The 26583-nt window shown below is 41.6% G+C and overlaps 2 protein-coding genes and 1 long non-coding RNA gene across 15 annotated transcripts in view; 2 read left to right on the top strand and 1 right to left on the bottom strand.

Annotated features, from left to right (window-relative positions):
* Window positions 1–4712, top strand: part of ALS2 (alsin Rho guanine nucleotide exchange factor ALS2) — an 80641-nt gene extending 75929 nt beyond the window's left edge. For all 7 annotated transcript variants that reach the window (XM_008999220.5, XM_002749634.6, XM_078328141.1 and 4 more), the window contains 4 exons: window positions 32–93; window positions 617–766; window positions 1005–1101; window positions 3398–4712. In XM_008999220.5, the coding sequence (XP_008997468.1) occupies window positions 32–93; window positions 617–766; window positions 1005–1101; window positions 3398–3436 (348 nt within the window). In that variant the 3' untranslated portion in view covers window positions 3437–4712. The remainder of the gene's footprint in view (window positions 1–31; window positions 94–616; window positions 767–1004; window positions 1102–3397) is intronic.
* A 1833-nt stretch (window positions 4713–6545) lies between these two features.
* MPP4 (MAGUK p55 scaffold protein 4) overlaps window positions 6546–26583 on the top strand; it is a 53343-nt gene continuing 33305 nt past the window's right edge. For 4 of the 7 annotated variants that reach the window (XM_054257790.2, XM_078328176.1, XM_054257788.2 and 1 more), the window contains exons 1-10: window positions 6568–6667; window positions 11405–11497; window positions 12644–12765; window positions 16476–16553; window positions 19331–19411; window positions 20617–20748; window positions 21430–21511; window positions 23338–23423; window positions 24937–25008; window positions 25538–25734. In XM_054257790.2, the coding sequence (XP_054113765.2) occupies window positions 11419–11497; window positions 12644–12765; window positions 16476–16553; window positions 19331–19411; window positions 20617–20748; window positions 21430–21511; window positions 23338–23423; window positions 24937–25008; window positions 25538–25734 (929 nt within the window). In that variant the 5' untranslated portion in view covers window positions 6568–6667; window positions 11405–11418. Of the gene's footprint in view, window positions 6668–11384; window positions 11498–12643; window positions 12766–16475; window positions 16554–19330; window positions 19412–20616; window positions 20749–21429; window positions 21512–23337; window positions 23424–24936; window positions 25009–25537; window positions 25735–26583 lie in introns of all 7 variants that reach the window. The other 3 variants (XM_078328179.1, XM_078328178.1, XM_078328177.1) reach the window with 2 other exon arrangements.
* Window positions 15608–17552, bottom strand: LOC128932412 (uncharacterized). Its single transcript, XR_008482242.2, has 3 exons — window positions 17416–17552; window positions 17236–17301; window positions 15608–15733 (listed from the first exon to the last, which is right to left on the bottom strand). It is a non-coding gene; the product is annotated as an uncharacterized LOC128932412 (long non-coding RNA).

The following is a 26583-nucleotide window of genomic DNA, read 5'->3' as shown; positions in this document are numbered from 1 at the left end:
TCCTCCTTGACCTTCACTCTCTTTTTTGCAGGTTTTGCCAACCACAAAAGATGCTTGTTTTGCCTCAGCAGTAGAATGTCTGCAGCAGATCAGGTAATCTCTGATTTGTTGCAAAGCCACACAAATCCAAGTAGTGCTTGGCCTATTAAGATCTTATCTTTATCTAAGCCTTAACCATCTGCACTCTGTATGCTGATAGTGTCAAACTCAACCTGGAAATCAGAAAAACTCCTTTGAAAGCCTTGGACTATCTTTTACTCTAAAATGACCTTGCATTTTCAAAAGTAGTGGAGAGCCTATCCAGAAATTTATTCATATAATCACATCTTTACCCAATTGGGAATTAACCAAATTTCTCATTCAGTAAAGAGCATATATTAGAAGAAAGAGATTTCACATGGGTAAAAGGAAACAATATGTGAATCATAGACAGTTGGAGGCTTCTTTTGTCATAGCACCATGGGAATACAAAGTCATTCTTACCAGCAATTCATAATGCCTAAGTGTCCAGGTTAAGGCATGTGAACCTTAGCAAGGGATATTGTGAAAAAAGCATGATCAAATGGCTTTATTAAGAAAATTATAGGATATCTTTTTGTCATTGTTTCTATAACAGCACAACATTTACCCCATCAGACAAACTTAAGGTCATCCACCAGGCTTTTGAGGAGATCTCTCAGAGTGTCCTGGCATCACTCCAGGAAGACTTCTTGTGGTCCATGGATGACTTATTTCCTGTTTTCTTATATGTGGTGCTACGGGCCAGGTAACAGTGTTTTCTGACTTTATTATTAGTGAGTCGTTATTTTTAAAAGTCTGCTGCTTACATTTTCTGAACTGATGGCAGGAGTATGCTCTTCCACTAGAAGAAAAATCGATAAACCCATTCCACTGAGCCATTACCTTTTTGCCGAGCTGTTCTTTCTTTTTCCCATCAGCTAGATTCAGAAGGAGAATGGACATATAAATGAAAATAACTCAGCATCTTTTTCTCTTTGGGGCAGGATTAGGAATTTAGGCTCTGAGGTACACCTCATTGAGGATCTAATGGACCCCTATCTTCAGCATGGGGAACAGGGTATAATGTTCACCACTTTGAAGGTAAGTGTAGTTATTACTTAATACATTCCTATCTTCATATCCGTCCTTTGTTTACCATATTAGAAATGTCATTAACCACCTTTTTTTTTGTATAAAAGTTAATGCAAACCTTAAATACCTTTAGAACACATTTTGTTCTATACTTTAAAACATGATATGGTACATTAAAGTAGGATAAGCCAGTTGTTCCTCAGAATACTAAAGCAAATTCTTCATTATCTAATCCTCCTTGTAAATTGTTATAAATGCTTACATTTATATAAAGAATCATTCAAACTGTTATAAATGCTTACATTTATATAAAGAATTGTAACTCTAAAAAAGAAACAGAAAGGATTCTTAGTGTCCAAGAAAGTTTCCAACAGGAGAGCTATTTATTGGAACAAGGGTAAAACACAGAAGCCAGTAGGCAAATAATGAATTTGAATTCCATCTTCTTTCTTTCCCTTGTAATCTGTAACCAATAGATTACAAATGAGCTCCTTCGATCTGGGTGGCCTGGAGAGATTGTTAGAAGTCATTTGTTTCCCACCTTGATTTTTGTTGGAATATGGAAGAATTGCTCTAAAGTTTATTGAAAGAACAGCAGATAGAAAGTGCAGAAACACTTGTGAAAAAAAGAGAAAGAATAGACCTAGCCTTCTAGTTAGTAAAATTTGTAAAATTTTAATACGAAGATAAAATAGTATGTAACTGTCACAGGAATAGACAGATACCTAAAGAGAAGGGATATCTCCCATGTAAACACTATCATAATAAAAACTTCACATGAAAATGGAAACATCAAACACAAAAAATGGAAAAGAGGAATTATTTAACAAATGGTAAAACAAAGTATTGGATAGCTTATTAGCAGTTTTGGAGGGAGGGTAGAATAGCAAATTATAGATGCTTTGGGGTTTAAATATAGAGAAAGGAAGAGAGAAGGAAAGACAGGTAAATTAAAATGAGAAAAAGAACTAGACTTCAATGTCAAGTTTCTGACATGGGTTCACTTTTTATGCTTTTCAACTAAAATATTAACACCTTTGTTTTTTTTTTTTTTTTTTTTTTTTCGAGATAGAGTCTCACTCTGTCACCTAGGCTGGAGTGCAGTGGTACAGTCTTGGCTCACTGCAACCTCCACTTCCCAGGGTCAAGTGATTCTCCTGCCTCAGCCTCCTGAGTACTTGGGATTACAAGTGCCTGCCATCGTGCCTGGATAATTTTTGTATTTTTAGCAGAGTTGGGATTTCACCAGGTTGACCAGGCTGGTCTCGAACCCTTGACCTCAGGTGATCCACCTGCCTCAGCCTCCCAAAGTGCTGGGATTACAGGCATGAGCCACTGTGCCCAGCCTACCATTAACACTTCTATTAAATAAACTGAAAAAGGGGAGAAACTGGGGAAAATACTGGCCACAGATGACTTAGATTATTAGTGTTTACATTGCATGAAAAGTGTCTCTAAACAGATCACCAAAGAAGAAATTGAACTAGTAAGTTCACATGCAGAAAAATAAATACTCAACCTCACTGAAAATCATAGTACTGAAGATTTAAGTAAGGTACCATTTTGTGTTCCTAAATTAGCAAAAATGTTTTAAAATTACTGGTGGGGTTATAGTGAAGTCATTATTCCCACATTGCTGATAATGGGGCAAGCAGCCATTACCCTTTTGGGAAGCAATTGTTATTAACATAGATATCAACAACATCAAAAAATGTGGAGTTTTGACTCAATGGTTCTGCCCCTGGGAATTTATCCTAAGAAATTAAAGAATGGAAAAATTACATGTTATCTAGATGTACTATTCATTGGGGTATGAGTAATTCCCATACCTGGAAACTTATTCAGGGTGCTTCTTAAAACTGCAGTCCTGGAAGTTATGACTCATCAGGTCTGCAATGATGCTTAATCTGTGCATTTATTAATCATACTGGGTGATTCTAATTAGAGTTGTACCTTTTAATGATTGGTATACTCTAAACGTCCAATCAATAATGGCAAATCATGATGTCTCTACTTGGTGAACAATATTAGATAGCTTATAAAAAAAACTTTTTTGACTGTTTTAGAATTAGAGGGGAAATGAAAAAATTTTGTCTATACTAATTAGAAGTAGGCAAGAGATAGCCACTAGATAGGGGAACCAGAAGGGAACAGGGAAAAGTAAAATCAGCTAAACCTGTTGGGCCATCAACTGAATGTATTCATGAAGGATATGAATATTTGTTTCTTTAGTCCCATATGCATTGCTCTCTTTATGTAATTTCTTTAAAAGTAAATTTGCAATTGTTTTGAACTTTTTTTCCAGGCATGTTACTACCAGATTCAGCGTGAGAAGCTTAACTAGGCTGCATAACAGCTTGAAAACTGGATTATCTGCTACAGAATGTTATAACACCATCTGGAGTCTTCCTGTAGTGGCAAAAAAGAACAGTGTTGAAATTGGAAAGGACTTTGTGTTATTTAGGTTGTTAAAATGAGCCTTACTAATAATAAGAGCGCTGAGCCCAGAAAAAAAAGACTGTATAGCTTAAAGGGAGGATTGAAAAGGAGGTAAAAAAATCAGATTAAACCAGTTCTTGGCCTATGTTAAGTTCCAAAAATACCATTCATCTACTATTTGAAAAAAGAAGAGGATATTCCTTCCTACAGTAAAGGGTATGTCTGCTATATGAAGTTGTAAGAAAAGTTTCCAGGAGACCTTCTTGTATTAAAGAAGTTGATGGATATTTTTGAATTTCTGGTTTGCCTGAATCCACCTGCAGTTACCCCGATCCTGTTGCAAGAACCAGATCGTACTTGCAACTAGTGGCCACACTCTGCCTTCCTCAGTCCGTCCAGGCATGTGTGCATCATGCTTCTTTGCTGGGGGAAGGGAAAAAGGAACTTTTAAACTGCAGTTTTAACTTTTTCTAAGCTTTTTCTCGATGGGAGAGGTTCTGTGCAAAACTACCACATCCTGTCCCCAGAATGTGGAATGCATCCAAATAGTCTTCTGCCTCTTCACTAAAAGGAACATAGGAATTTTGTTTTTGGTTTCATCACGCTGCAGAGAGTGAATGCACTGGAATTCATACACCGACTCTGAGCTGCTAGAAACCTCATTTGTCCATGTACAAACGCTGTATTCCGAGACCTGTGAATGACAGCCTGAGGAGGTTTTGCATGTAGGACTAACAATTGGGAAATAAGCAAAAAACTGCTTTGATTCCCCAGCCTGGTGTTGTTCTTCCCTATACCTCGCACTGAACTTAGGATGGGAAGGAAAAGGAAACAAGCTTTGGCTTTTTCCATCTCAAAAGTATTGTGGCACCTCAACATTTCAGTGTTTTGCTTTTTTAAAAAAATGCCCCATTGTAAGTTGTTGGTTTTACTGTATGAGTAACACTAGAAGCTGTTTTGAATAACATAGGTGCTCTTCCTCATCTCATCTCCTACACCGTGGTGAGCATATGGAGTGTCCTGATTTATGTTAAGTGACTCTGAAGATGTTAATTACTTTTGAAAAAGGATCATGGTTTTTGCTCTACTTTATAATCAAGACAAGTGTTTATTAAAATACTGTTTTGGAATGTTGGCTGTAATGTAACAGCAATTTTCATAATAAAAGTCATTCATCTTTATGTGGTTGTTCTAGGATTGTGGAAGAAATGAACAGGGCAGCCTAAAAAATGAAAGGAAACCCAGACTTAGTATTTCTGTAGCCCACATCGTAATCCATGCCTCTACGTATTGGCCTCAGAAGTCCCTCTGAGGTTTTAGAAATCTCTCTCTTTAAAATCACCATAAGCCAATAGTTATAGAACCCTTTCTAGCAAAGAGCAAATTAACTTTCTGACCCCAGTAATCCAAGGACAATGTCTCAAAAGAAATCTACTATTTCTTTGAATAAAAAGCATGTTTTGATATTTACTTGTTATTTTTTTTCCTCCTAAACAGATTCAGGGAAGGTGAGGCTTTCAAATTCTGGTTAGGAATATTAGGTATTAATTATCTCCCAGTTGTCATGTTTTCTCAAGAGGCCTTTCCATCTTTTTGCTTTCTCTCCCAGAATGTGCCTATCCATTGTTGGAAGGGGACCAACCCTTAAAGATTCATTTATGTGAAATACTTTGCATTTACATTAGAGATTGTTTTGAGTTTCTCAACAAACACATAAATAATCACATTTGGCCAGTAAAGACAAATTTACCAAATATCTTGACTGGAGAGGGGGGTGGATAATAGGTGGAAATAGACAAGCAAAAACTTTATTTGAAGCAAATTAACCCACTGAGAAATTTTCCAGTGATGATAAGCTGTCTCAGTTCTAAGAAAAGCCATGTCACCATTCATCCTTTTACTGGAATCTTGAATGAAACTGTTCAGTTACTTTGGATTCTTCCTACTTTATGCTTTTCAGATAGCACATTAAAATGATAAATTTTGAAGTGTCTTGGAGAAAAACCCTAAATCTCCAGGCCAATGTGTGCAAATAGAAGTCCCCGGCCCTCCTGCAGCAGTTTACCATGATCATTCACGTGCATGATGAACGCTCACAGCCCAAGGACACAGGTGTTATCCCCATTTCTCCCCGTTTTTCAGACAAGCAGTGGCCAAGATTTGTTCACTGCCAGAGCCGGGACTCTAGCCTAGAACTTACCTACCTTCTAAGTTCAGTGTTTTTTGCTACTGTAGCTGCCAGAGATGTCATTTCATAGCTGATTATGCATTGAAAGTTCTTAGAGTTAAAAATGAAAGTCATATTAAAATCAAGTGCTTTTCACAAAATACCCTGTACTTAAAACACTCACAAATGTATCACATTCCCAGCTTGTGTTTTCATCTGTGACAGAGAGATAAGAAGCCATGTGTTTAATGTGGGATAGAAAAGCTGAAGACTCTCTAATTGCCATTTGGTCTCTACCTTTTGCCTTGCTGTCAGCGGTACCCTTCATCTGCTTTCTGTGATATCCCCTTCCAAATGCTCTTCCCACTGACCACTCCCTACAATATCAAGTTTTCAGATAAAGAAGTAGCTGCTATCTGAGGTAGAAAACAGGCTGTTTATTAAGTTCAGAACACTGGCTTGGGAGGGGATTGACCAGAAGGTACTGTTTTTGATTGGCTTCTATTATTAGCTGAAGAGTCTTCCGTTGTTTTCTCACCATTACCTGAGAGATTTAATAAGGTTAGTAGGTTATTGGCTTGATTTCTGGTTCCGCCATATTTTTTTCTTTAATTAAAAATGCTCTCTTCTGTTGTGGAATGTCTGTCATCTTGAAATAGTCAACAAAAATATTCGTGTTTTCTGCTGTTAACCATGTGTTGGCAATTTGAGAGAAAATACTAGAATGTAGACTGAAAATTATAAATTAGACTTCAGTGCAAGGAATATGTAAGAAGATTTGTGGCAGGAAAGGCTGGTGAGTAATTTAGTTGTTAGGCTGGGTTAGGCATCTGTGGATTAAATCAAAGAGGATGTGCAGAGATTTTATCGAGAGCAGTGAGGTGACTTTGGCAGCTAACAGACCACTAGTATCTTCCACTAAAGCTTTTGTCTGGATAGGAGCAACATTGCGTGTTTACAGTCTTGCAGGTAAGAGACCTTGCCAAATAATCCTCAGTTACTGGAAGATGTATCCCATAACTGCCTAGCTTGCCTGTCAGTTTTTAATAGGTAAAATATAAATCAGGGTAATCTAACTCAAATGACTTAGTTTTAATGTAAATTATATAGGGAATTTTATGAATTTGAAACAGCAGGTTTTGCTTTGAGAAGTCATTTCTTAAGTATGGAATAATGGTTGTCAGAAAGATTGAGTATAATTGGGTATTTGCCCTGGTCCTAATCAGCAGCCTTTGGACACAGGAAGCCAGCCGTTTTTGTAAGGGCCGTTTCTCATCATTAAGTTTTCAAGTGCTTTTTTAGGGTTTGTCTAGCAAAAAGCATTATTTTGAAAAGCATGGTAGGGGTACGGGTTGTGGCATTCAATAGTACATTTTAAAAAGCTAATGGACATACTGGTTTTTAAAATAATATTTAGGACAAATTCCTTAGGAGTCAGTCGCACTAATGCATCTTCTGAGCCAAGAACTGGCCATCCTTTCTGGTTTACTGAGTCTAGAATTGCATGTGGTGGGGTGCTTACTTATTTGCAGTCTCAATCAAGAATTCTCACTCTCAAGACAGCAGAAATAGATAAATTTCAACCGACAAATGTGGTAGAGAAGTCATGGAAAGGAAGGCAAGTCTTGCCAGGCATTAGCATCTTTCAGGACTAAGGAAACGAAAGAGGAAAACTGGATATTACTACATGTTAACTCTACTGAATACCTCTGAATGTCAGATTCCGTATCTGTAAAACAAAGGTGTTGCATTTGATAATCTCTAAGATCCCCTTCTGCCCCCAGTTTTAAAGTTTGTTAGGGAAAGAGGTTTAAGTCAGGATACTAGGCCAGGGAGGAGAGGAAGGGAGGGCAACGGTGTCTGGAGTTCAGCTGCCTCCCACCTCAGGACTGAAGTCCCAGCTGCCTGCTGGCCAATGCCTTGAAGGAGGTACCAGTCTTTTACTTCCGGGTCTTGGCCCCTCCTTGTTCTATCGCTTCCCAGCAACAACTGAACATACCGAGTGCTTGCTATGGCCCAAGCACTGTTTCAGGTGAAGCTGCAGCATGAACAAAATAAGCAACGTCTCTGCTCCTTAGGCCCTCTGCAGACCTTCCACCTGCGGGAGACACACTGAGTGAACCAATGGATAAGAAAACTGGGAAAATGAGGACAATGAGTTGCAACTGTTTTCATAGCTACCCGGAGGGAGGGAAAATCATTTTCTGGAAATTTCTTTCTATGAGTTTTGTCTTAGCGTTGGCTGCCATAATAAAATACCATAGACAGTGGCTTAAACAACAGAAATGTATTTTCTCATAGAGTTCTGGAGGCTGGAAGTTGAAGATCCAGGTGCCAGCATGGTTGCGTTCTTGTGAGAGTTCTCTTCCTGGCTTTCGGATGGCCGCATTCTCACTGTGCCCTCACTTAGCAGGGAGAGAGAGAACACACGAGCTCTGATGGCTCTTACACAGACACTAATGCCATCCTGAGGGCGCTACCCTCATGACCTTAACTAAACCTGGTTATCTCCCAAAGGCCCCATCTTCAAATACCCTCAACACTGGGATTACAGTTTCAACATATGAATTGGGGGTGGGGAGGCAACATTCAGTACACAGTAAATTTGTCAAAGAAACCTCAAGATAAATAGGCAAACAGAATTTTTAGAATTAATGTAAGCTATAGATTACTATAATTACTGTTTTTGCCTCTGTGGCTGAGAAACTTTGGGTCAAAATGAGCTTTTTAGAATATATGAATTCGTTACTAGGTAGTCCTGAAGTTGGCTCTGGATTTATTAGAAGCTATTTTAACTATTGCATTCACTCAAGAAACCACTGCCTATCTATGAAGCATAGTCCATCTGTAAAGCTCCCTCACAATAAATTCATCTCAGAAATTTGCAGTCCTTAGTGCATGCCCCCAACTGCTGAATGGGTAGGCCTATCTCAGCACAATCATCTGGGCATTGACTGTGGTCCACCTTATGATGTGTAAACAACAGCTGGCTTGTTTAATCTGCACTGCTTTGTCAAGGACATGTGATTTGTGAGATGCTGGCAGGGAATCAACTGTAAGAGTCAGCCTGAGTGTCAGCCTCATCTGTCTGCTCTGACTTTTGTCAGCTGTCTGGCAGGCACTCCATCTCCCATTTCAATTTCTAACCCTGGAAGTTCTCCCCTCCAGGGAGGAAGATGAGTCATATATGCAACTGTGATGCTTAATGAATCAAGAGAGGCAAAAACGCAGAACAGAGGAAAATGCATGGTTTAATCTGACTCAATTGCAAGTGGGCAGGGTGGGTGGTGGGAGGTAAATCAAAAAGCATAACAATGTCAAGCTTTGGTAGGACCTAGCAAACTAGAAGACTTCGGGTGACTGGAAAGGAATGTGTATATACAGGAAAGTTATCTAAAATCCTGCAACAGCTTTCTGTGTTGCTCTTCTCACTGCCTTAGAATTTAGAGACAAAATAATCATGATATTTTCTTCTTTTAGATAGCCTTCCTGGCTTCAACTCACAATCTGTCTAGGTTCTAGACAGTGGTTCTCAAGCCTATCAGATTCAATACTCTAGTCTTTAACCAACAATTTGAAATATTCCTTTTATTAAAAATCTCGTAATTTATTATTTATTGTCCTAATATAAGAATGTTGTTGGTCCCTGCCCACGCTCCTTAGTCCTTACCATTTTGGCACACACTGGGCCCACTCCATCTGCCAGCCTCTTCACTTGCTATCTGAAGGTATACATGTTGCATGCTGGAAAAGCCAGAAATAGTGCTCTCTGGGAAGAGGTCTCAACCTGTTAGCTCTCAACAGGGGCCAAGGGAGTGAAGGTGTTTACACACCAAGGTTGCCATTGGTGCATAAAAACCCTCCTGTTGCCATTGGTGTATAAATACCCTCACTCCCTTGGCCTGTGTTCCCCCATGGGATTAAGCTCCAGTTGCCCACAGTGGTTACTTCTTGACAGCAACCTATTACTGGCTTTTTCATCTTCCCTGCCTCAATACGCTACTCTGCATTGTGTATTAAACCTGTGCAAAAGTGTCTTGTGTTTATATATAAAGAAAAGTTGGTGTCTAGATTCAGATCCTTACATTGTGTATTAAACCTGTGTAAAAGTGTCTCGTGTTTATATGTAAAGAAAAGTTAGTGTCTAGATTCAGATAACTACAGGTTTGTTTGCTTTTCAGTGACATGAAAGTTCAGTGGGACATTTGAAAATTATACAGGGCATGAGGCAATTGTTCATTGTGCAGGGCAACTTTGCTTAAAGAGCAGTAGGCATATTTCCTTTGCCCATGTTTTCTTAATCCATATCCTGCTGGCTGAAATGTAGACGTGATGGCTGGAGCTGCAGCTGCCATCCTGGAGCAGGTAGACGAGAACCATACTACACCCTAGGGTGGCAGAGCAGTGAGTCGGAAGGAACCTATTCCCTGAGGACTTCAGGGAGTAAGGCTGCCCGTTAGCTCTGGATTCTCTCTGTCTCTGAACTTTCACATGAACAAGGTATAAACTACTCTGCTAAGCCAAAATTACTTTGGGTTTCTACTTCTTGAAACTAAATCTACCTAAAGCAATATCAAAAATAAACATTAAGCATTTCAAACTAGTTTTAAATGAAATGACTCTTATGTTTGAGTTAGAGAAAGAGGATATAGAACACAACTACATAATTTTGGGATAAATGACAGGCTGTAAGAGGAGAAAGCAATCATTTTCCTTTCATGTCATCTTACATACCAGTTTTTAAAGACAGATTAAACCTGATAGGGTTAAGAAAACTGTGTAGGCCAGGTGCGATGGCTCACACCTATAATCCCAGCACTCAGGTAAGGTGGGAAGACTGCTTGAGCCCAGAAGTTGGAGACCAGCCTGAGCAACATGGTGAGATCCTATCTACAAAAAGTTAAAAATTACTCAGTGTGGTGGCACATGCCTGTGGTCCCAGATACTCGGGTGGCTGAGGTGGGAGGATCGTTTGAACCTAGGGTGCGGGGTGCTGATCACGAGTCATGCTCATGCCACTGCACTCCAGCCTGAGCAACAGAGTGAGGAGACCCTGCCTCAAAAAAAAAAAAAAAGAAACTGTCTAGAATCAAGACAGATTATGGGATTGAGCCAGGAAAGCACTCTAGGAAGGAAAACAAAAACAAACACAGATCATTACACGGTTGTCTCTAAATTCTAAGACTGTGCCTTGGTAATAACCCATAATTCTTGCAATTATGACCAGACCAGCTAGTTCTATGAAGAACTATAAGGTGAGATGAGAGGAAATGGGGCACCTGAGTGGAGCTGGTCCATGGAAGATTCTTCTCAGCTCTAATGATGGGTAAAGTCAACTGGGTAAAGAGGTAAAAGATAAATAAACACAGTATTTGTCATTTTTTTTTAAAAAGTGGGTGGGGGTGGTTTCCAGGAAATAAATCCTTCTCAAAGGCTAAAAAAACGTTTAAAACATGGAGTTAGGGGGAGCATTTTATGCAACAGTAGTTTTCTGTTTCACATCACTGGTGATGGTTAAGAGTAGGCCCACAAGGGAAGACTGTGTTTCATTGGATGTGTATCCCAGTGTGTAGTACAGGGCCTAGCTTGCTCAGGAAATGCTGTTGAAAATATATCCCAGCGTGCTGAGGGCTGGTGGCCACTGTGGCTGAGTGAGCTGTGTGCTGTTTATTGACCTGCTTCCTAGTCCTGAATTCCTTTTGGAAGCTCCAGCAAGGAGGATGATACAGTCAGACAAAGGAGCAGATGCACCAGACAAGAAGGACATGAAACTTTCTACCGCCACCAATCCGCAGAATGGTATGTGCCACCAGGGTTCCTTTTCTGGACCAGAAAATAACAGCACCTCTGACCTGTGATCAAATGAATAGGCAGAAATTCTGACAGATTTACTGTGAATCCTATTAGGATCTGTACACTTTCGGTTGCATGACTGCCCTACCAGCGATAACTTTACGAGCAAAGTTGAAGACAGGAAGGAAATAAATTGACATGGTGGATTCAAAAACCTTTTTTCTTTTACCCAACAATATTTTATGTAAAACTTAGAATTTCTTAAGTTGTTCACATTTAAAATATCACTCCAGCACTATGAAAATACTGTAAAAAAATAGAATATTTACTGAAATCTGTTTAGACCCTTTAATCAGGAGAATACTGAGATTTGCATTAAAGATCTATTGGGAGTTAGCATTTTTCAGTATCACTCTCAATAAGATTTTTTTTTTTTTTTTTTTTGAGACGGAATTTCGTTGTTGTTACCCCGGCTGGAGTGCAATGGCACGATCTCGGCTCACCGCAACCTCCGCCTTCTGGGTTCAAGAAATTCTCCTGCCTCAACCTCCTGAGTAGCTGGGACTAGAGGCGCGCACCACCATGCCCAGCTAATTTTTGTATTTTTAGTAGAGATGGGGTTTCACCTTGTTGACCAGGATGGTCTCGATCTCTTGACCTCGTGATCCACCTGCCTCGGCCTCCCAAAGTGCTGGGATTATAGGCGTGAGCCACCGCGTCCGGCCTCAATAAGAATTTTTTGAGAGGAATAAATAACTCTTATGTTTGAGTTAGAGAAAGAGGATACAGAATACAACTAGATAATTTTGGGATAAAAGACAGGCTGGTAAGATGGGGGAGGGGAAAGCAATCGTTTTCCTTTCATGATATCTTACTTCTGCACATCATGATCCATTATTTTACCTAATATTAAGAACGACACGATGACAAAGCTAGCACCTTCTCATCTTGGGCAAAGAAACTGGGTTTTGGATAGTTACGTGGCTTTGTAACGTTCACAGAGAGATGGAACAGGGCTTGAAGCCAGATCTTTTGGCCTGAAATCCTGTGTCATTTCCACTCCTCGTGAGAGCCCACGGCATGCCTTTCCGAGTTGCCTTTCACAGTTACACCCACACCAGCCACCCCATCTCTGCTCTCTTCCTTTCCTAGGCCTCTCCCAGATCCTGAGGCTTGTGCTGCAAGAGCTGAGTCTGTTCTACAGCCGGGACGTGAATGGAGTATGTCTCTTGTACGATCTCCTCCACTCGCCATGGCTGCAGGCTCTGCTAAAGGTAGTGCTGCTTTGCTTGGAAGCCTTTGCTGAAGGGATTGTGGGGAGTGTGCAGAAAACCATTGAATGGACCATCAGTCCATTCAGGCTGAATAGCTGAATAGCTTATAAACAACAGAAATTGATATCTCACAGTTCAGGAGGCCAGAAAGTACAAAATTAAGTCGCCAGCAGATTCAGTGTCTGTTGAGGGCTCCCTCTCTGGTTTATAAATAGTAACTGTGTTCTCACATAGTGGCAAGGGCTAGCCAGCTCTCTAAGGTTTCTTGTATAAGGACATTAATTCCATATTCATGAGGGCAGAACCCTGATGACCTATCACCTCCTAAAGACCTTACTTTTTTTTTTTTTTTTTTTTTTTTTTAAAGACACAGTCTCTCTCTTTTGCCCAGGCTGGAGTACAGCGGCCTGATCTTGAGGGAAGGTATTCTCCTTCCGGGTTCACCAGGGGACGTAGTTTTAAGGGCAAAAATTTCCCAGCTTCATGCCCCGCTCCCATCTCTCTCCATCTGGGAGATTTAACTGTTTATGTTTAAATTTCACCGGGCGCGGGAAGAAACTAAGAGTCAATGACCCCAGCGGAAGTTTAAAGGAACTCCTTTCATTGGCCAGAGGAACTTGGGAAGGTGGAAATTTCTCCTACGATAAATTCCCCTGCTCTTTCACCCATGCCGGATTTCCAGCTCTCTGGAATCCCCTCCCATATGGTGGGAGCTTCCTTACCCCTCTGGGATTTTCCCTCTGGAATCCCCTTCCACACTCTTCGTGGAAGTTTTCTCCTTTTCCTTCTCTTTTTACTACCTAAATAAAATCACCTTTCTGCAACACTTCCTGGGTCTGATACTTTTACGAGCATACAGTGCACCTGCAGTGGTCCCATCGCTTATTCTTTAAGAGATTGGAGGGCTGGGCGCCGTGGCTCAAGCCTGTAATCCCAGCACTTTGGGAGGCCGAGGCGGGTGGATCACGAGCTCAAGAGATAGAGACCATCCTGGTCAAAATGGTGAAACCCCGTCTCTACTAAAGATACAAAAAATTAGCTGGGCATGGTGGCGCATGCCTGTAATCCCAGCTACTCAGGAAGCTGAGGCTGGAGAATTGCCTGAACCCAGGAGGCGGAGGTTGCAGTGAGCTGAGATCACGCCATTGCACTCCAGCCTGGGTAACAAGAGCGAAACTCCATCTCAAAAAAAAAAAAAAAAAAAAGGAGGCCAAAAACCCACAGCATTCTCTCCGGGAAGCCACTGCAAACTCTGCCTCCTGGGTTCAAGTGCTTCTCCTGAGTAGCTGGGATTACAGGAAAGTGCCACCACGTCTGGCTGATTTTTGTTTTGTTTTTTTTTTGGAGATGGAGTCTTACTTTCTCACCCAGGATGGAGTGCAGTGGCGCCATCTCGGCTCACTACAACCTCCGCCTCCTGGGTTAAGCCAATTCTCCTGCCTCAGCCTCCCGAGTAGCTGAAATTACAGGCGTGCGCCACCACACCCAGCTGATTTTTGTATTTTTGGTAGAGACGGGATTTCACCATGTTGGCCAGGCTGGTCTCGAACTCTTGACCTCAGGTGATCCCCCCGCCTCGGCCTGCCAAAGTACTAAGATTACAGGCATGGGCCACCGTGCCCAGACTAATTTTCGTATTTTTAGTAGAGACAGCATTTCACCATGTTGGCCAGGCTAGTCTGGAACGCCTGACCTCAAGTGATCCACCCACCTGGGCCTCCTAAAGTGCTGGGATTACAGGCATGAGCCTCTGCTCCCTGCCAGCCTTACCGTTTAATATCATCACCTTGGGAGTGAGGATTTTGACTTATGAATTTTGAAAGTACACATTCACATCATAGCAACTACTTATTCAATGGTGTCGTTTATCAACTGGCAGGAAATTTCAACTTGGAAAAGGTTCTTAGAAGATAACTCTCAGAGAAGAGCTACACAAACTTCTTAGCTTAGGAAGGAATTAACTTAGGTAAAGAATATGGTAGCCCCTTCCTTTTCTCCCCACAGCTCTTTTTCTTCCAGAGCCCCACTGGAATCACAAAACGGCCACCAAATGGTCATTGGCAACACTTTATCAACTGGCTACAACCGTTTGTCCTTGCAACAACTCTGAATAAATAAAAATACTTGAAAAAAATATTCCTGTTTGTTAAAGTTAGAAAGCAAGCTATCTACAATTCTGTTTAGGCACCCTAAAATTTCTTATTCTAAAGTTTCTTCTGGTTGAGTGTGATAGCTCACACCTGTAATCCCAACATTTTGGAAGGCTGAGGTGGGTGGATCACCTGAGGTCAGGAGTTCGAGATCAGCCTGGACAACATGGTGAAACCCTGTCTCTATTAAAAGTACAAAAAATTGGCCAGATGCAGTGGCATGCACTTGTAATCCCAGCTACTTGGAAAGCTGAGGCATGAGAATCACTTGAACTGGGGAGGCAGAGGTTGCAGTGAACCGAGATTGAGCCACTGCACTCCAGCCTGGGCATCAGAGAGAGGCTCCATTTCAAAATAAATAAAATAGAATAAATAAAGTTTATTATTTTTTAATTTGGCTAAAATTCCATGCACTATACAATAGCATCTAGTAGATACTAGAAAAATAGCATCTACTATCTAGTAGATGCTACTACTGTAATTTTGTTGTTCTGAACAAATATTATTAAGGAAGATCCTTTTGAAGTTGTTTTTTTGGGATGTGGGTATTTCCTTCACTTAAGTGTGAAATGTGGTCTGTCTTATAATGCGTGTTAATATTATACAATAAAAGTGGCAACATCTTTGGCATGAAAAAGAAGTAGTACTCACAGCACTTGTTTTAAAACGCCTGATTTCTATCAGGCATTGTCCCACAGGATCAGCTAAGACAGGAGTTTCAATTTCATGGTGGGCATTGCCCTTGCTCACCACTTCTAGGCCTTTAGTTAGTCATCCAATCAGCCTTCATCACTTCCAGGTAAACCTGAGTGTGAGCCCTGAGATAGAGCAGGGAAGCAGCATCATCACAGATCTGGATAGAAAAGACTGGGGCTGAGCTGGCCCCTTGGGTTTTATTTATTTATTCATCTGTAAGATAAACTCAATTCCTAACATAAGATCAAGGGCTGCAATGCAGAGCTAGGCAGGCTTTGGTGTCCTTAACCCAACCCTAGATCTTGGTATGGAAAAAAATTCCCAAGGGTCTGCAGAGATGAAGTTAGAATGTTAAAAAATTAACTCGTATTGGAGAATTAGGAGATGAATGGGAAACAGCCCCAAAGAGCATGCCCACCTCTTATTCAGAATCTTCAGTGGCCCTGAGCCACACAGCACGACCAACATAAGGTCCTCACAGATGTCTGGTCCCAAAGGGCCCCTCCTTTAAGCTGCCCCTTTACACGTCATCTATGAATCCCCATTGGTTTCAGTCTCAGATATCCTACCCTCACTCTGTTTAACAGGAGTAAAAGTTTGAATTTCTTTTTATTACTGAAATTCTTGGGGAAGATCAATTTCCCAGTGGCACCCAACTATTAAGCCTTTGAAGCACAAGGCCACCAAATTCAAGTTCATTTCTCTTTGGCAACTGGAGACACAACTTACTAAACACCAACACACACCATGCTGTTCAGCTATTGGTGCAGTGGTCTGGGCTGTTTCTTCCCTTTGAGAGTCTTAAATCCAAAATGGTAGTAGTTGTATTGTCAATGTCAATTTCCCCTCCATTTCCTTCTGCAGATTTATGACTGCCTTCAGGAATTTAAAGAAAAGAAACTAGTTCCTGCCACACCCCATGCACAGGCGTTATCCTATGAGGTAAGGAGATTTTATTCCACAGCCTGGCAGAACTCTGATGTGGTGCCATTTAACCTGCACTGCTAGTTCAAATGAATGAAAGATTCTAAGGAAAAGTTGTATTGATGATTATGCATCTAATAAATGTTTTTCATTGAAGTTTATTATAAGGAAGAACATTAGCTGGATATCTCCCCAAATTAAAACACTCCCTGCCCGGCATCTACATCATTTTTAGCATGTGTGCATTTCTTTCTTTTTTCCTAAACCTTGTACTCTATTTGGCCTACATAAACAGGGTAATTTTATAGTAATAATTCTCAGATTTATATCTTGATCCTGGAGATGTCCCCAAATTCCAGTTTCAAATATCCAACTGCCTCTTCTCCATCTTACTCTGGTGTCTAATGGACTCTTCCAAGTTCACAGGTTCTAAACTGAGCTCCCGATCTTCCCCATCCACCAGTCACCCCCACCCATTCTTCTGGCAGCCTTTTCTGTCTCAGAAATGAAACCTCTGTTCTTGCAGTGCTCAGCTCAGAATCTTTGGGGTCATTCTGACTCTCTCTCTCTCTCTCTGATACCTCATACCTAATCAGATAGCAAATCCTCTCAGCTCTACTTTCAAAATATATCCAGGATCTTACCACCCCATACCATCATCATCATCTCTTACATAAACAATCATAAAATAGCCACCTACCTGGTCTCTTGTGTCCACTCTTGCTCCTGTATTGTCTACTCTCAATTCAGCAACCAAAGATATCCCCTTTGAAAGCAAGTCAGATCATGTCACTTCTTCACTAACACTCAAACCCTTCAAATGACTTCCCGTCTGAGAGTAAACACCAAAGTTCTTTTTTTTTTGGAAACACAGTCTTACTCTGTTGCCCAGGCTGGAGTGTAGTGGCATGATCTCAGCTCACTGCAACCTCTGCCTCCTGGGTTTAAGCAATTCTCATGCCTCAGCCTCCTGAGTAGCTAGGACTACAGGAACCCATTACACTTGGCTAATTTTTGTATTTTTGGTAGAGACGGGGTTTGACCATGTTGGCCAGGCTGGTCTCGAACTCCTGACCCTAAGCTATCCACCTGCCTTGGCCTCCCAAAGTGCTGGGGTTACAGGCATGAGCCACTGTGCCTATGTTCTTACATAGCTGAACACAGTCAAGCTGTGTGACTTCACACTCAGTGCTTTCCCCACTCACTCTGCTCCAGCCACATTGACCCCTTGTTGTTTAAATTCATCAGGCCAGGTGTGGTAGCTCGTGCCTATAATCCTAGCATTTTGGGAGCCTGACGCAGGCGAATCACTTGAGCCCTGGAGTTTAAGACCAGCCTGGCCATCATAGTGAAACCCCATCTCTACTAAAAATACATATACACAAAAAGAATTAGCTGGGTTTGGTGGCGCATGCCTGTAATCCCAGAGGCTGAGGCATGAGAATTGCTGAACCCAGGAGTGGAGGTTGCAGTGAGCTAAGATTGTACCACTGCACTCCAGTTTGGGTAACAGAGGGAGACTTTGTCTCACACACACACACACACACACACACACACACACACACACACACAAAACAAAAAAACAAAAAAAAAAAAACAAGCTTCTGCCTGGGGAGTTTCCCTGTATCTGCACTGCTCCTGCCCAGGTATCCACATGATGTGTCCCTCATCTCCTTCCAGTCTCCACTCAAATGCCACCTTTTCGGTGAGGCTTTTCCTGGTCACCTATCAAAAACTATGCTCCTCTTAGCACTCCCGAGGCACATTCCCTGCTTTATTTTTCTTAACACTTGTCACCATCAAACAAAATGATTGTACTCACATATTTCATTTGTTCTGTTTCCTCCCTAGAACGTAAACTCCAGGAGAATGGAGATTTTTGTCTACCTGTTTACTGCTGTTTTCACATCACCTAAAACAGTGTCCAGCACACAGTAGTGTTCAATAAATATTTGTTGAATGAATGAATAAATATCCATTTTATTATTTATTGCCCAAGCCATATTAAGAGAAATAGCAAAAAAGAAAGAACTCTACTCTCAATTCCAGTAATCAACAACTCAAATTGTTCTCAGCTTTTCCGCAGGAAAAGCACACATATAATATTTTATTCAGTTGTAATCCCAGTGAGTGGAGAGAAAGCTTTGTAAATGCTTGTTTTCCTTTGACTGCATGTAATGGGGTTGACTGAAGTCTTGAAAGGTCTTATGTCCTCTGAAAGCAGATCTACTCCGAAACCACAGTAGAGAGATCAGAATTATTTTCTGCTTAGCATCTTTTATTGTAACAATCATTAAAATTGCTAATCAATTGATACTCTGAAATAGAAATTATTATTCTCATTTTCTATGTGAAGAATGGAGCATCCCATGGGATTAAGCTATTTGAGTTCCCCAGGTACATTCCTAGAGAAACTCATGTAGCTTCACAGGCCAGCAAAGCATTGACATCATCAAACAGCTATTATGCTTTAAGAGACACAGGAGGAAAAGTGCCTTGGTTCATATGCTATTACAAAATTGGTACATCCTCCATCCCTATGTGCCAGGATGGGGCATTGGGCTTAGATCCATCTCAGATATTGAATTCTATTTGCCATAGTAAAGTAGCAATTTTAATGAATAAAGAAGGATGGTATGTTCTGGCTTTAAAGATGAAAAAGAAGGCTCCAATAATAGCTTTTAAAAGGTCAATATCATGTTAGTCAGTATATATGTTATCGAACCTGGGTGAGGTTAAGTAGGTGATAAAGATTTTTAAAAAATTTTTATAATGTATGCTTTTCCATGAACCAGGTAGTAGAGTTGTTACGTGAAACTCCTTCTTCCTCTGAGATCCAAGAGCTGAGACAAACACTCCAGGCTCCACACTTTAAGGCAAGTTCCTGCTAAGATAGAAAAGATGTCTTCATCTGGCACATAGACAAAGTTGGGAAGGAGAAATGTATGTGATGGAAAGTGTTCTCTCTGAATAGTTGTTCTATTACTGTACATGAGTGACCAACAGATTGTACTTAAATTTATGTGGGACTCAGATGTGACTAGCTCGGTGTTGTCAATCATGTAGCCAAGCCTGCTGTGTTTATGAGGAGGCATCCAGAACTTTCCACGCTGCCTTGTTTCCTCTACAAAGCTATTGCCCATCTAAAAATCTTGGGTAGCAAACAGGGAACCTTCTAGTTATAGAGGAATAGCTCCATGCTTCCTTTCCAAAGTGGGATTATTTTAAGTTTTAGGTAATGTTTGTAAGGTATTTGGAATACACAGTATAATGATGATTGTCTGTGTGAGAGGGTTTATGAGGAACATTTGATTGTAGAACAGAAACCTATCTCTTGGTACCTACAGATTTGAGACCAACTTATCAATAAATTAGAACTTTAAGAGAATGTTTGCATTTGGAGTGCTGAAATTTAGTAGTCAAAAATTATAGTTCACAACATAACCATCAGTCATCCAATATCCTCAACAGCACACACTACTTAGAGAATTTTCTGCGTTCCAGCTAAATTCTGTCTACCAGTGTCAGTCAGGGCTGCAGAAGGACAGCTTCCCCACCCCATGGAATGAAAAACGTAACCTAGTGGGCTAGTCAAAGAAACTCTTTGATTATATCCTAAACTTCTCATTGTGGACCACATGAACCCTTGGGTGTTACTGACAAATTAAATCAGCAAGATATTTTGATGACTGCCCTTCATTCTGCCTTAATTAGGGAAACTGTTACAAAAGTTATTTTGTAGTTCAAACTCCATAGGAGCACCACAGATTACACAGGCTGCCAGGAAATAGGAATGTTGTGTCATAATACATTTTAGCAGAAATGAAAGAGTGTGTTGTGCATGGCTTTACCTCTCTGCACCTTATTTCCTTATCTACAAATTGAGGACAATTAGTGTACCTGCCTCATAGAATTATTGTGAAGATTGAATTCATTCCTGTAAGACGCTTTGCGCTGTGTCTGGCATGGCTGTATCGATGTTTGTTGTGGTTGTGTGTATTAGACAGTATTATGTCACTGTCTTCTAGAAGGGTGTGACTCATGTGTGACATGTGCTCACCTTTTCTTTCCCTGTGCCCAGGCCTTGCTCAGTGCCCATGACACGATAGCTCAGAAAGATTTTGAACCCCTTCTCCCTCCACTGCCAGACAATATCCCTGAGAGTGAGGAAGCAATGAGGATTGTTTGTTTGGTAAAAAACCAACAGCCCCTGGTAAGGAAATCACTTTTTATCTTTCTATTTAGGATATGCCTATGTTAACTGTGAACCAAATTATATCTGTGGTTACTTGGGCAGTAGTCTTGCCTGCGATCACACATACAGTGAAAATAACGGCTGTAAACTCCACTAGTCTTGCCTGTGGTTTCAAATATGTTACATGTCGTAGTGTTTTTGCTAAGGAAAAATTTTGGCTGTTTTTGTTTTGTAAAAAGCAAGATGAGATTTATAAGACATTTTTGTGAGAAATAAGACATATCTGTTTTATTTTAATATTTGGCTTTCTGACCTATGCATGTATTTCACTCAATTCCAATGCATTTGCCTGTTTCCTCATGTATTAAAGAGAAGCTGAGGAAGGCATTAATTTGATTTCCTAAGAACAGTTTCTCTAATTAGGTTTTAATTGAGGGGGGTTTCTGTATCTTTGGAAGAATCTAAATATTATTTTATGTCTATGTAGTTGGAATGACACCACAGGAATCCAAAGTTGAATGGCCTTTCCTTTTTGATGGCATGCTATAGCTGACAGGCCACAGGGTACTGTGTGGCCCCTCTGTCCCTGGTTGGCATGAATAGCCTCATTTGAAAGACCAGAGCTGCATTGATTGAGGGAAGCCACCTGAAAAATGGTCACATTTGGTAATAGAGGGATCTCGTCTATTCTCTCTTCAGGGAGCCACCATCAAGCGCCATGAGATGACAGGGGACATCTTGGTGGCCAGGGTCATCCATGGTGGGCTGGCGGAGAGGAGTGGTAAGCTGGAGCAGCAGGGATCAAGTGTCACCAGAAAAACAGGAAACCCTTGACTATTCAGGCTTCTTTCCAGAGAGATCCCTCTTTCTTAACTTGGGTCAGGGCTTTAGTAAGTTCCGTTGCTTGGATAGAGCAGTAAAGAAAGAAGAAACATATTCCAGAGAAATGTTACTCCTCTCCACTGAGTCCTTCCCATTCTAGGTACCACATTAAAGTCTCTCACTTTACATTCTCAAGGCAACCTCAAAGGTAAGTATTATAATGTCATTTTATAGATGAGGAAACTGAGGCTCAAAAAGATGATGAAACTGACTTGCTCAAAGTTATACCATTTGAGTCAGAATTCAAGTCCAGATCTGCCTGGGTCTATTTCCAACTTTTTCTCTGCACTTTGTCCTACTTTCAGAAAGGCATAGCTCTTCCCCATCTTGAAATGTCTTTTACTCACACTTTCTACCAATTAACCAGATTTTTATCCTTTCACTGCTGTCCTTTTTAAAACTTTTTTTTTTTTTTGAGATAGGGTCTCACTCTGTCACTCAGCCTGGAGTGCAGTGGTATAATCATGACTCACTGCAGCCTCAACCTCCTGGGCTCAAGTGATCCACCTCAGCCCTCCCAGTAGCTGGGACCACTGGTGCACATTACCATGTCCAGCCAAATTTTCAGTTTTTTGTTGAGATAAGGTCTTGCTATGTTACCCAGGCTGGTCTCAACCTCCTGGGCTCAAGCGGTCCTCCTGCCTTGGCCTCCCAGAGTGTTGGGATCACAGGTGTGAGCCACCACACCTGGCTATTGTTGTGCTTCTCCAATGAGTGGTTCTATACCTGATGTACATTCTCAGTACCCTGAACCTCTAAACCTGGCACATGCTTTATATCTCAACATTCTCATTGTAAATAGCAAGGATTTCATAGTTGCTAAGTTCACTGTCCCTTTCTTCCTCCTCAGGTTTTTTTTTTTTTTTTTTTTTTTGTGACAGAGTCTCAATCTGTCACCTAGGCTGGAGTGCAGTGGGGCAATCACACTGCTCATTGCAACCTCCACCTCCTGGGTTCAAGCAATTTCCCTGCCTCAGTCTCCCAAGGAGCTGGGATTACAGGCATGTACCACCACTCCCACGATAATTTTTTTTTTTTTGTATTTTTAATAGAGTCAGGGTTTCGTCATGTTGGCCAGTTTGGCCTCCAACTTCTGGCCTCAAGTTATCTCCCACCTCAGCCTCCCAAAATGCTAGGATTACAGGCATGAGCCACCACACCCGGCCCCTTGTCAGTTTTATTTCTACTTCTTCACCACATCTGGTGCTATTGATATCTTTCTTCAATTCTTCATCATCCTTGGTTTCCGTTCCATGACGTCATCCTGCTTCGCCTCTCAACCATCTGACAACTCCACTGTTTTACCTCACAGTTCTCAAGTCTTAGCTTAAACCCCAAGTTTCTCCACATTTTCTCTTTTAAAGAATACCCACCCCATTTCCTTTATATCTGTCATTTACTTATGACCCTGACATCTTTGTTTTTAGTGCTATTTTCTTACCAGTATTCTGGTTCTATATTATGACATCAGGCTAGCAAAAATAAAAATATTTCCATAAGTCAATGCCAGGTATTGGTGACGAGGTAGAAAAATGGACTGCTCACACATTTCTGGTGGTGGTGTAAGTTGAAATGACCAGTTTTCTATTATTATCTTATATTAAATTAAACATTTTTAGAACATGCTTCGGTTAGTGAGTTTGTTAAATAGCTGTTGGGGTAGCTGCTGCTATTTTCATCCGACTTCTTTGTATCTTTCTTTGTTTTGTGTTACTGTCTGCTTAGGGTTGCTGTATGCTGGAGACAAACTGGTAGAAGTGAACGGAGTTTCAGTGGAGGGACTGAACCCTGAACAAGTGATCCATATTCTGGTAAATATTTTTGCCTTTTTGTTTATGTCTTGGTGAAATGCCAAGGCTGAACTGGGCCCATCAAGCCCACGTTTGTGTGCACTGGGATGTGCCAGGGACTCGAGTTCTCTCGGCAGCTTTCTCCCTCCAGGCTCCCAGATCTTTTCTGTCACCCCTGTCGCTTGCTGACCTCCCTCCTCTACTCCGAGAAGTTCTGGTCCTGGCTGGGAAATTTCCCTTCCCAAGCTGCTCCTTCTTCCTTCAGCCTCTGGAAGACTGCCAGGGCCCTCAGCCCAGCTCCCTCATCACCTGGGTTGCTCCGTTGGAAACTGAGCCTGGGGTGGACAGAGTGAGACTTTGTAGGAGAGTCTGAACCTGAGAAAACCACTCCTTCCCCCACAAACACTTTCTACAGCTGAAATGTTTAACATCTTCCTTGAGGGCAGCTTTGGGGGAAGAAAGGAGTCACCAGACGGCAGCATATAGGGACGGGGACATCCTTGGTGACCCTGCCACTGTTCCTTGTGGTTGGAGCTAAGGATTGATAACCTGATCAGTGAGCATTTGCTCTTTCTCAGTTTCCTATTCCTGCCCTTCATGCCATTCCCTGAATGGCAGTTCAGCTGTTAATAACCATAGCAGTATGCCCCTCCTGCCTCCCCCATGCACAGCCCAGGTGTGGGGTCTGGGTTGATCACTATATGGTATCGTGGATAGACCAGTGGTTCTCAAGCTGGGTCCCTGCTGGGATTTCATAGCAGTGACTTAGAGACTGAGGTGAGCAGTGGTGCTATGAGACCAGCACCTAAATACTTCGTGAGCCACCGCTGCAAGATTCTGTGTGGTCTAGAAGGTGCTGCGAAGGAAGCTTGAAGTACTAGAAATCACCCATATGCATGGCTTCTCCCACCTGGTACCAGCTGTGATGTTACCAGGATAGTGGGATTATGAAATTCCTGAGTACAAACAGGGTCTTAATCTCTAGATATTTAATGCCTGTCACAGTGCATGTAACAGGGGAATTCTTCCTTCCCCAGTCTGAGAGCTCCCTATTTCCGCCATTAGTTTGGAAGGTTGTCAGTTCTCCCAGAAAACCTAGGAGCCCCTCTTCTTCCCCATCAGACTGGAGTATCTGGTGTAGAAACAGGCATTCAGGAAATGCTTACTGAGTAAGGGTATAAGGAGGGAAGGTCAGACAGAGATCCTTTCTCCCCAGGGACTATGTGAAGAAAACCTTGCTGGACGGGTGTTTCTGTTAGCAGTGTGGCAGTGGTGGTGGTGGTAGGGTGGTCCCTGGAAGAAGCCACCTCAGTCACAGAGCGGACCCGTGGCTTTTAGCAGACCAGTGACCCCAGAGCCTCACAGCAGGGCAGATGCAGGGTAAATTGCTTCCTAATTTCCATTTCTGAATGGTGACAGTTAGCTGTAGAGCCCTTTGAAAAGCTCTTGGGCAATGTCACCATTAGACCTGGACACATTCCACTGTAACTCTGTCTACTGAGCCCCAGTCATGCTTTCTCCTCTCATTTTCCAGGCCATGTCTCGAGGCACCATCATGTTCAAGGTGGTTCCAGTGTCTGACCCTCCTGTGAATAGCCAGAAGATGGTAAGAATTTACCGAGCCTTCAATCTCACACACAGTAAATCCCCTAAGTAACAGCAACTAAATATGACACATAATAATCCTATCCTTTGTACTGTGTTGGACGTGGGTTCAAGACTGTGTTGGATATTTTTCAATACTGATAACCTGAAAAGCGCAAATGGGTAAATGAGTACAGTATGAGATGATGGGATACTGCTTATAACAGAATATCATTAAATTGGGTAAGAAAGAAAGAAAGAAAGAAAGAAAGAAAGAAAGAAAGAAAGAAAGAAAGATGGGATACTAAGAAGTAAAGCAGCAACATCAAAAATGGTGAAAATTTGAGCCTAAACTTCAATAGGCTAAGAGATTCTGTTCCCAAACATACCTTTTGTCATGGTACTTAGGCTCAGGAGGCAAGTTCTCTTTTTTGGTGAGGGTGGAGAGGAAAGTTAGGAGTAGCAGGTGGAGGAGTGGGAGAAATGGTTTTAAGTCATGATAGCCATGTGCAAGGGTTCTTCTGATAGTGCCAATATGCACCTGCCATCAGGTGTACGTTCGTGCCATGACTGAGTACTGGCCCCAGGAGGACCCCGACATCCCCTGCATGGACGCTGGATTGCCTTTCCAGAAGGGGGACATCCTCCAGATTGTGGACCAGAATGATGCCCTCTGGTGGCAAGCCCGAAAAATCTCAGACCCTGCCACCTGTGCTGGACTTGTCCCTTCTAACCACCTTCTGAAGAGGTAAGGAACGTCATCACTCCTGGACTCAGGGCTGAACCATCAGGAAACAAAATGTTTTTCTCAGGCTTCTGTTACCACAGTTAAGATGAGATCAAGAGAGACGAGCAGATGAATGAACACACACACACCGGTTTATAAATCCAAATGTCATCTTATTGATAAAACCCTAAGCATCTTAAACTACCAAGGAGATGAGAATAATCATATCAGCTAGAAAACAGGGAAAAGTCTTAGGAAACTAAATTAAACTAAAGAAGTGCTATGGCCTGAATGTTTCTTTTCCCTCCAAAATTCATATGTTGAAACCTAATCCCACATGCGATAGTATTAAGAGGTGGGCCTTTAAGAGGTGATTAGGTCATGAGCACTGCCCTCATGAAGGGGATTAGTGGCCTTATAAAGGAGGCCTGGGGAACTTTATTTGCCCCTTCCACCATGTGAGGACACAGCTAACAGGCGCCATCTATGAGGCACAGAGCGGGCCCTCACCAGACACTGAATCCACTGGCTTCTCAATCTTGGACTTCCCTGCTTCCAGAACTAAGAGCAAATACATTTCTGTCATTTATAAGTGATCCAGTTTATGGTACTTCATTATAGCAACTTGCACAGGCTAAGACAAAAAAGGATTCATCTTTCAAGGCTGAGTTGAGACCTCAATTACTAAATTTCAACCGAATACCCTCACCTTATGCTGCTGAGGGTTGACAAGATACCAAGGGAGGGCATGCAAATAGAAAGAAGCAGTCCCAGGTGCAGCCACTGTTAAGAGATCAAGAAGAAAAATGGAACGAGTAAAGGATATTGAGAAGGAAGGACCAATAAGGTAGGATGAAAATCAAGAGTGTA

This window comes from Callithrix jacchus, chromosome 6, assembly GCF_049354715.1.
Source record: "Callithrix jacchus isolate 240 chromosome 6, calJac240_pri, whole genome shotgun sequence".
In the NCBI taxonomy this organism is placed as follows: Eukaryota; Metazoa; Chordata; class Mammalia; order Primates; family Cebidae; genus Callithrix; species Callithrix jacchus.
The sequence above is the reverse complement of the archived record's forward strand: the minus strand, read 5'-3'. Positions and strand labels throughout refer to the sequence as shown.